The sequence below is a fragment of the Oncorhynchus kisutch genome, linkage group LG5 (assembly GCF_002021735.2).
Source record: "Oncorhynchus kisutch isolate 150728-3 linkage group LG5, Okis_V2, whole genome shotgun sequence".
NCBI classification, from domain to species: domain Eukaryota; kingdom Metazoa; phylum Chordata; class Actinopteri; order Salmoniformes; family Salmonidae; genus Oncorhynchus; species Oncorhynchus kisutch.
The window spans coordinates 29,248,594-29,259,613 of NC_034178.2; the positions used below are offsets into that span (position 1 = coordinate 29,248,594).

The 11,020-nt window shown below is 41.2% G+C and overlaps 1 protein-coding gene across 1 annotated transcript; it reads right to left on the reverse strand.

Moving 5' to 3' along the window:
• Positions 1 to 660: 660 nt before the first annotated feature.
• Positions 661 to 10,991, reverse strand: LOC109890858 (protein shisa-4-like). Its single transcript, XM_020482932.2, has 5 exons — positions 10,728 to 10,991; positions 8,527 to 8,704; positions 3,747 to 3,883; positions 3,264 to 3,467; positions 661 to 3,092 (listed from the first exon to the last, which is right to left on the reverse strand). Exons 1-5 carry the CDS (start codon positions 10,801 to 10,803, stop codon positions 3,043 to 3,045), a joined length of 645 nt encoding a protein of 214 aa, XP_020338521.1. The 5' UTR covers positions 10,804 to 10,991; the 3' UTR covers positions 661 to 3,042.
• Positions 10,992 to 11,020: the final 29 nt, after the last annotated feature.

Below are 11,020 nucleotides of genomic sequence, written 5' to 3' on the forward strand. Positions count from 1 at the left end.
TCCTTTAAAGGCAATGGGAAGGGCTGAGTTTATGAGAAATGCCAAAGCATGGTATAACACAGCGCTACTTCCTCTTTCATGATTACAGCATTAGTTCCAAGAGGGTTTGGTGTTCAATGAACACAGACAATTATATATTTTTTTAAACAATGAAAGTTGAATTTGTCATCTTTGAAGAGGTGTCTATTCTATTGAGGTGTTTTATGACATAGTTGAATGAGCTAATAACTAATAACAAGCTAATGACTACAAAATATGTGAGAAAATTGTTGCAACAAAGTGCAACGTCGTGTTCATAGGACATAGTTCACAAATATATTTTTTTATGTAAAACAGATTTTTCACTTGGCTGCAAAGTATCAATTTTAAGGACATCTAGTGGTCAAAATGCTGTAGTAAAATTGCATTACTGTCATAGCCTCCGCAATTTGATTCATTCAGTTATAAATTGACTGGGTTTGAAAGCCAATACTTACTTTTCTGCCGTCAGAATTCAGAATCCACCTCTAAGAGGGCGTCATCACCCAAACTTCTCCTAATAAACTAAAGTTCCACACACTCACAGTAATGATATCATTGATTTCAAGGCGACACATCAAAAGGGTTGTTGGTTTGTTAAATATTTGAAAGCGCACCATGCAATACACGACAGTAGTCTGCTGGATTTTACATTTCAAAGTTATAATTTATGTTATTCGAAAGAAAAAAAACATAGCACTTATTGTATTACAATGTCTTACCATCCCATTAAACAACAGGCAACCAACAAGTAAGAGCTGGGAACTGTTCTACTAGTAACAGATGTGATTTACACTCTGGTAAAATGTACACAAAAAAATAAATTGCATTCAAAATTTAGAACCTTTTTTTCAAAAAGTTGATTCAAAAAATGGATTCAATTTCTTTGTTAGGAAAAGTATGTGAACCTCTAGATTAATCATCTGCATTAAGTGTATTAAAGTAGTCAAAAGTATAGTATTTGGTCCCCCTATTCCTAGCATGTAATGACTACATCAAGCTTGTGACTCTACAAAAACTCTGGATGCATTTGCAGTTTGTTTTTGTCGGGTTTTGGATGCTGTTCTTCCCAATAGTAACCGAATGGGGGATGATGACTGGAGTAATTGTATTTTTAATTGAGTAGATAAGACGTTTGTAACCTTCTCACTTAACATCATTCATGATCTATTCCTGATTATCCATCATGGCGGTAGCGTCCACATTAATGTGGAAACGTTCAAAAACATGCTCTATTCTTACCTAAAAATAAAAGTGACTCCAAAAAGACAAGCCGTCACGTTTCTGTTGGGCAAAACATAAACCAAAACACTTTCAAAACAAACTGCAAATGCATCCCAGGAGTTTATAAAGTTACAAACTTGATGTAGTCACTGCATGCTAGGAATATGGGACCGAATACTACACTTTTGACTACTTTAATACACTTAATTCAGATGATTAATCGAAGAGGTTCACATACTTTTTCCAACGAAGAAATGTAATGTTGGATCAATTTTCTCAATAAAGAAATGAAATGGTACAATTGATTTTGTGTTATTTGTTTAAAATCAGGGTCAACTTGATCTATTAGTAAGACTCACACTCTAGGTCAAATGTATGCAGAAATTCTAAACAGTTCAAAAATTCTCAACCCACAACACGTACACTTTACATGTTGACAATAAACATTACAGTAATCCAATTCAAATAATAAAATATCAATAGGGTTTATGAATAAGAGTATGTCACTGTTTTACATTGACACGTTTAAACACGGGCTGGCCAAGAAGAATCTGTATATCTATTGCACGATTGCTTCATCATTCCTCTCTGAACAAATATGCTAAAACTCTCAAAATGATTCCATAGAAAAATCTGTTAAGAATCTCAGGGTGGGTAAAATAGAATGTCACCTGATCCGACACATTTGACCTGGGACGAGCCCTTCAGTGGTTACTAATAGTAAACTGTACAACATGCTCAACACGTCAGGCTCTACTGTACAGTTCCAACATCCTACAAGGGGCACAACAATGGCTCAGAGAAAAAGATCATAGCCAAAAATAAGACAGAGTGAGGAAATGCTCGGAAGCATTTCATGGTCAAACATTTCTAAAAAAAAGTTGTGTCTGTTACAACAATAATAAGACATGTTCAAATATTGTCGACAAAATATGTCTTGAAACAGTTCCTTGAATTCACGATGACACGAGGCTCAGATGTGTTATTTAAGTTAAATATTGGCTGGATATATTACTGAAAATTAACATTCACATAGATTCCACTAATAAATAAACGTATTTCTGACAACTTGAATACCATGAAAAATTGGTATGTAGCAGAATATGTACTGTCTAACTGACGTTCTAATATACATAAAGTAAATGTTAATCTATTACAGAAGACAAGCTGAGCATGAGTTAACAAAGAAATCCCCACAGAGAGCTGACTAAAAGGGGTCCGACAGAGCGAGAGGAGCCGTCAACTCTTCTGAGCATTCTGACTTTAATACAACAGATAAGAGTCAACCAGCTCTCATGCACACCCTGTTATCTGCAGGTATGACCCTCGCTCTGTCCACTACCGGATTAAAGCCAAGCAAACATGTGAGAAACAGGCGTTCACCATTCCTCAAGTCAAATGTCTTAAGCAGAGAATTCATGTCAAACAAAGCATGTGACCTTGAAAAACGCCATCTTGGGTTACGCTAATTGCGAGGGATAGATGTCAGAGTAAGTGCACGGATGAAGGATGCAGGTGGGTTAACCTCACTTTGGAATGGTGTGACATTTTCCACATTAGACTGTCAGTAGGAATCAAGTTCAGTGCCAGGACAGACAGGAGAACCCCCAACTCAGCATATGCTCCTGTTCTTTTAAAGGACATAGAAAATAAAGGACAATAAAGTGCCTCTGGTTATCTTTCACGAGGCAACCGCTAGGAGAGCCGGAGCCATGGTTGCCTTCTTGTGGTCGCCTTCTCTTCTTGACGCAGTGCTTAGTTTGTTTCTCCTCTCCATGTACAGTACTTGCTTTCATCCCATCAGTGACCGGGGTGGGGAGTGTACTGTGGCGGGGAGTAAGGAGGGGGTGCTGCAACACACAACAGTAAAAGCTTCAACTGTGACATAGAATACAATTATCTGTCTTTTTCCAAAAATGTGCTTCAGGATTGTGTTTACTCTTCAGACACTGATATGGCATTCGTCTACAAATCACATCACTCAGTAGTGATCATAAAGGTGTTTCAGGTTGTCCTCTTACCTCCCTGAGGGTAGCCAGGGTCTGCCATGGGGTACGGGGGGAACGGCCCGGGTTGCATCATGGGGTATGGCTGAGGCATGCCAGAATACTGAGGTGCCATTGGGTAACCAGGGTGCTGATAATCAGGATGTCCCATCACCAGCGGCTTGCCGTAAGCGTCATACATGGGCTCCACAGGGTAGCTGGCCATTGGGATGTGCTGGGCTGAGGTTGAAGCATATCATTGAGTCAATATAGGAATACGGTATACTGTGATGATCGCACTAATTCAATGAACCCCCCCACCCCAATTTTCGCCTTGTATAAGTCCCAAATTCTTTTGACATTATAACTCCGTCTGACATAATAACATTCAAAAGCAGGCAGACTTCAAACCCTTTCCAACTGCAATTCCAAATGACAATTTTGCAAAAAACATCACATTGTATACACACATCATCTGTCATATTAACACATTCTGTTAGCAATTATCCATCATGCTACCGTCATAGGGAGTCCTGCCACGCTGCTGTCGTTGCTGGTAAAGGTAACAGCAGGAACACATGAAGCAGCACACCATGGTAGCAATGATAGCCACGAAGAGCAGGATGGACGAAGCAATACCAGCGATGGTGGTAGGGCTAGGAGAGGAAAGGAGGGGAAACCACCTCAGACTCTTTCTAAAAGCTTCCACCGAGTAATATCAACACATTATCTACTTCATTCTAACATTAAATGCAAAAGTATCAATACAGCAATTACCAACTGTTTCATCCACAGAGTTACCCTGTGACCCCATAGTTCCAAGGTTCATAAACTGCTATCCAGTCCCATCTCTGCCTCAGCTCAGCTATTCACAAAGCGTCTCATAGTATAGGGGTGCTGTCCTAGGATCAGTTTGACCTTTTAGATCATAATGAATACGACGACATGGTCAGAGGTGACTGATCCTATATCAGCACTCTTAAACTGAGAAGCGTTATGAATTGTATTTGTCACATGATTCGTAAAAAACAGGTGTAGGCTAACAGTGAAATGCTTACATAAGGTCCCGTTCCAACAATGGAGAAAGAAAATAGAGAAATAATAGAAAAGTAATAACAGGTAATAATACAATTAATAAATACACAATCTGTAATGATAACTTGTTACGGTGTACCAGTACCGAGATGATGTGCAGGGGTATGAGGTAATTGAGGTAGATATGTACAGTTGAAGTCGGGAGTTTACATACACCTTAGCCAAATACATTTAAACTCAGTTTTTCACAATTCCTGACATTTAATCCTAGTAAAAATTCCCTGTCTTAGGTCAGTCAGGATCACCACTTTATTTTAAGAATGTGAAATGTCAGAATAATAGAAGAGAATGATTTATTTTAGCTTTTATTTCTTTCATCACATTCCCAGTGGGTCAGAAGTTTACATACACTCAATTAGTATTTGGTACCATTGCCTTTAAATTGTTTAGCTTGGGTCAAACGTTTCAGGTAGCCTTCCACAAGCTTCCCACAATAAGTTAGGTGAATTTTGGCCCATTCCTTCTGACAGAGCTTGTGTAACTGAGTCAGGTTTGTAGGCCTCCTTGCTCGCACACACTTTTTCAGTTCTGCCCACACATGTTCTATAGGATTGAGGTCATGGCTTTGTGATGGCCACGCCAATACCTTGATGTTGTTGTCCTTAAACCATTTTGCCACAACTTTGGAAGTATGCTTGGGATCATTGTCCATTTGGAAGGCCCATTTGCGACCAAGCCTTAACTTCCTGATTGATGTCTTGAGATGTTGCTTCAATATATCCACATAATCTTCCTTCTTCATGATGCCGTCTATTTTGTGAAGTGCACCAGTCCCTCCTGCAGCAAAGCACCCCAACAACATGATTCTGCCACCCCCGTGATTCACGGTTGGGATGGTGTTCTTCGGCTTGCAAGCTTCCCCCTTTTTCCTCCAAACATAACGATGATCATTATGGCCAAACAGTTCTATTTTTGTTTCATCAGACCATTTCTCCAAAAAGTATGATCTTTGTCCCCATGTGCAGTTGCAAACCGTAGTCTGGCTTTTTTATGGCGGTTTGGAGCAGTGGCTTCTTCCTTGCTGAGCGGCCTTTCAGGTTGTCGATATAGGACTCGTTTTACTGTGGATATAGATACTTTTGTAGCCGTTTCCTCCAGCATCTTCACAAGGTCCTTTGCTGTTGTTCTGGGATTGATTTGCACTTTTCACACCAAAGTACGTTCATCTCTAGGAGACAGAACGTGTCTCCTTCCTGAGCGATATGGTGGCTGCGTGGTCCCATGGTGTTTATACTTGCATACTATTGTTTGTACAGATGAACGTGGTACCTTCAGGTGTTTGGAAACTGCTCCCTTGTGGAGGTCTACACTTTTTTTCTGAGGTCTTGGGCTGATTTCTTTAGATTTTCCCATGATGTCAAGCAAAGATGCACTGAGTTTGAAGGTAGTCCTTGAAATACATCCACAGGTACACCTCCAATTGAACCAAATGATGTAAATTAGCCTATCAAAAGCTTCTAAATCCATGACGTCATTTTCTGGAATTTTCCAAACTGTTTTAAGGCACAGTCAACTTAGTGTATGTAAACTTCTGACCCACTGGAATTGTGATACAGTGAATTATAAATTAAATAATCTGTCTGTAAACAATTGTTGGAAAAATGACTTGTGTCATGCACAAAGTAGATGTCCTCACCGACTTGCCAAAATTATAGTTTGTTAACAAGAAATTTGTGGAGTGGTTGAAAAACGAGTTTTAATGACTCCAACCTAAGTGTTGGACTTCCGACTTCAACTGTACATATAACTAGGAATAGAGTGACTAGGTAACAGGGTAGATAATAAACCGTAGCAGCAGCATATGTGATGAGTCAAAAATGTTAGTGCAACAAGGGTCAATGCAAATAGTAAAATAGTTAACCAATGGATGCTGGATGTTAATTTCTCTACCATAAGCCGACATTGTTTTACTAAATTTGGCAGTACGTCCAACCGGTCTCACAACAGCACACCGCATGTATGGCATCATGTGGGCGAGCGGTTTGCTGATGTCATCGTTGTGAACAGAGTGCCCCATTGTGGCGGTGGGGTTATGGTATGGGCAGGCATAAGCTACGGACAATGAACACAATTGCATTTTATCAATGGCAATTTGAATACCTTGACAAGATCCTGATGCCCATTGTTGTGCCATTCATCCACCACCTCATGCTTTAGCATGATAATGCACGGCCCCATGTCACAAGGATATGTACATAATTCCTGGAAGCTAGTTATTCCATGGCCTGCATACTCACTAGACATGTCACCCATTGAGCATGTTTGGGATGCTCTGGATAGACATGTACGACAGCGTGTTCCAGTTCCCGAGAATATCAAACAACTTAGCACAGCCAATGAAGAGGAGTGGGACAACATTCCACAGGCCACAACCAACAGCCAGATCAACTCTATGCGAAGGAGATGTGTCGCGCCGCATGAGGCAAATGGTGGTCACACCAGATACTGACTGGTTTTCTGATCCATGCCTTGTCTATCTGTATCTGTGACCAACAGATGCATATCCTTATTCCCAGTCATGCGAAAACCATAGAATAGGGCCTCATGATTTTTTTTCAAATGACTGAATTTCTTATATGAACTGTAACTTAGCAAAATCGTAGAAATTGTTGCATGTTGCGTTTATATTTATGTTCAGTATAGTAGTAGGTGCAGAGGACTCTTCTGCTTCACCTTAACGGTGTTTTCAAACTGGGTCATGCTCATTAGGACAAACAGAAAGCAAAAACAATTAGTCAAAGACAAGTTAAAGAACTCCCGAGTGGCACAGTGGTCTAAGGCACTGCATCACAATTGCTAGCTGTGCCACTAGAGATCCTGGTTCGAGTCCGGGCTCGCCTCTCCCGAGTCTGTACGGGAGTTGCTGTGATGAGACAAGACTGTAACTACCATTTGGATATCACGAAAAAGGGGTAAAAGTTTTTTTAAAGTACCCCCGTTTCACTCCAAGGTGAAATAAATGTTAAAAATCACATCTTCTCCCTACTGGAAACCACCCTGATCTCCAGTTGGGTGTTACTGCACCCAGTGTGCTCAGTGGTGTTAAGTGATGATGAAAGCTTTTTATGGTGTGAAAAAAATCTGTAGTGTTGTGTCCTCTCAGATGCAAGGTCACTTACCTCAACATTATACCAATCTCCGAGAGGGAATACAGAGTGACCACTAAACTGTATTGATACATGCCCAGCTAGCACACTGGATCGAGCTTCAGACTCAGCCGACGTCATGTGGCCCGAGCCTGGGCCACCTTCGGCAGTATTACTTATGGCTAGGATGCGGGGATTGAGCTCGGGCCGATTCCGGTGTGAGTTATCTGGCCCAAATGTATTACTTGAGGCTCGGGGCGACTCTCTGTCGGATAATTACATGGGTTGCTTTATCTAATTAACATTTCATAATTTCACAATGCTCATTGTTTCTGTGATCAGAAAATACAATTAACATTTTAAAGACATTCTTTAAGAGTCCTGTGTAGTATTGTAGTATTTTGATACTTTGTGCAAGGCAATTGATAAGCATTAAAAACTTTGTGGATGGAACCTCCCGAGTGGCGCAGCGGTCTAAGACACTGCATCGCAGTACAAAACTGCGTTTCTACAGATGCTCGTTTGAGGTCCGTGCCGGCTGCGCCCGGGAGACCCATGAGGCGACGCACAATTGGCCCAGCGTTGTCCGAGTTAGTGGAGGGTTTGGCCAGCCGGGATGTCCTTGTCCAATCACGCTGTAGAGACTCCTGTGGCGAGCTAGGCGCATGCACGCTGACACGGTCACCAGGTGTATGGTGTTTCCTCCGGCACAAAATGGTTTTTTTTGTGGATGGGTTTATTTTTATGTATAAAATGTTTAGTAGTAATATTTAAAATTACTAAAATCGGGTAATTTTATATACATTTATTTAAATTTGCATCTGGACACTTCTGGGGGGATTCTGGTAAGATGCTGGCAAAGTCAGCTGAATTCTGTTAGACAGAAACGATGTACTTGGGCCGATTCTGGGCAGTCGTTCATTTTGACTCCAGGCCCGAGACCAACACACGATTCAGGGCCGATTCAATCAGTTCCGGCCCCCCGGAAGAGGGCCGCTTCTGGGCGGTTTCTCAGAGAGAAATATAGTGCTGAGGGTAGCAATGTAATCAATTAGCAAAATATGACCCATGTGTACTCTGACATTTAGTGAGCCAGTCACACAAACACACACACATACCTGAACTGGAAGAGCACGCAACGCTTCTGCTCCCTCTCCGTGATCCTCTTGAGGCCGTCCAGGCAACAGTAGCGCTTGTGGCAATTCCCACAACAGAAGGTCATCAAGGGACAGGGGATACCGTTGTGCCATGTACCATTCTTATCCACGTACCACAAGCAGTCATCAGTGGCACCCACTGCAGATACCGACAAGGAGAAACAGACAGAGCCAGACAAGACAGATTCAGAAGGGTGGACTGACGGAGGCAAAAGAAAGCTGATTACACTTGAGACTACTCAGTGGACTTAAAATATTTAGTAAGACACCAAACAGCCCATCGGCTCCATCTCAACACATAATTACTCTGTAATTACACTTGGAGGTTGAAGAATGACACAGTAAAAATGTTTAGTGGTTATGTGCGTTAGGCTGTCCTGTAGGCCCCGATGCTATACATAGGTCAGGTGCATTCAACTCTGACCCTACGAGATACGGAGCCTGCTGGGTTTCTGTTCTACCTGATAATTAATTGCACACACCTGGTGTACCAGGTCTAAATCAGTCCCTGATTGGAGGGGAACAAATAAAAAAATGCAGTGGAACTGGCTTCAAGGTCCAGAGTTGAGTTTGAGGGTAGAACAGAAACCGAGCAGGCTCCGGATATCGTAGGGTCAGAGTTGAATGCACATGACGGACATATAGCGTCAGGCCCTACAGGACAGCCTAATGCATGTAACCACTGAACATTTTTACTGTGTCATTCTTCAACCTCCAAGTGTAATTACACAGTAATTATGTGTTGAGATGTAGCCAATGGGCTATTTGGTGTCTCACTAAATATATTAAGTCCACTGAGTAGTCTCAAGTGTAATCAGCCAGGTCACAGTTGTAAATGAGAACTTGTTCTCAACTGGCCTACCTGGTTAAATAAAGGTGAAATAAAAATAAATAAAAGGGTTATAGGTAATTATGCCACTTGCATAGGTGCCCCACTACCTCCCAACCCATACTAAGGAGTTCCTGCTTCATTAATGTAATTTCCTTCTGGTCTAAGGTACTACAGATTAATCAACTAGGGGTGTGTTGGTTCGCGAACTAACAGCTCTTTTTTGAACGTCGGGAACCGAATAGCATCGGTGAAAGAGCCGTTCGTTTGGCTCCCTCATTTTACATAGTTACTACTGCTTTGAGCTCAAAACAACGATTACCTGTAGATAAATTACAATGATCTAAAGAGGGTGAGTCCTCACTACAGAAACTGTAAATAGTGGGGAGAGCGAATCATTCTGGTACACGCTCATTTTTGCAGATCCTTAAAAATTTAAAATAAATTATCCAGGTGATCTAATCATTTCTCAGGACAAAAATAATACGTGAACGTGCATTTCACGATCTGACATAATGGTAGCCTACTTTTGGGGCTTTACTTTAGAGAGCTGCAATTTTTTTCTTTGGTCCTAGATCGATTTTGAACGAAAAGCCCTTCGGGAGCCAAATGAGACGGCTCTTTTACATGAAAGGAGCCAAATAGGCCGGCTCACCGAAAATACTCGGAATGCCCATTACTAGAACCAACTACAAAGGAATCTGAGCCCATGTCATATGAAAGTATGTTCATTTCAATTAGGTCAGTCCCCATTTAGTGCAATATACTGTAAATATAATTAAATGAATAATGTAACAGTCGATGGATTGATCAATTGATTTCGTGTATCTAATCAAATTCAAATTTGATGTTCCCCTGATCACTTCTGACAATTATTCATTGCTTTGACATCACTGGGTTCGAATACGGGTTATACTATTTTGTGATTAATAAACATTATGTATACTTAATGAACGGCACATCTATTCGAGATAAAATGACCAAATATAGGCCAGAATAACAGTTGTCTATGTAGGCGTGAGACTATTTGGCTATCGTGCGTTTCGCATTTCATTCGAGACAAGCACTGGAAATTCTTGAATAAATAAAAACACAAAACATACATTAAGGTCTATAATAAATATAGGTGACACATCCGAAAAAAATGCATCATGTCTGGACACCCCTTAGTACGTCGAGGCATTATCTGGATACATTAGCCCCATGTCTCTAGTGGATTCGTCTACCGCTACAATTTATGGATACATTCTTGCAACACGTGTAAACTGTATCCAGAAATGTAGCGTAGTGCCGCGGCCTGTTCGAAAAACCAACCACCATCGTCAAGACTTACCCTGCCAGGAGGAGAGGAGGACGGTCATCACTGGCAGAGCCATAGCGATAAGGGACATTTTGCCTACTGTGAACATACTGTCCAAAATGATGAAAAAGTCGATTTTTGAGCAAAACCACTGGCAGCTTTAACAGCTATTTTGCTCCATACGCCGCAGCAAATGATAATCTCTCTATAATCATGCTCTAGTTGTGGAATTGCATGACAGACGGGAGGGAATGAGGTTAGTGATCAACAAGATCTGGGTAGAATGACACATCGCCCGTGACGCTGTTCACCCAGGGGTCAGATGA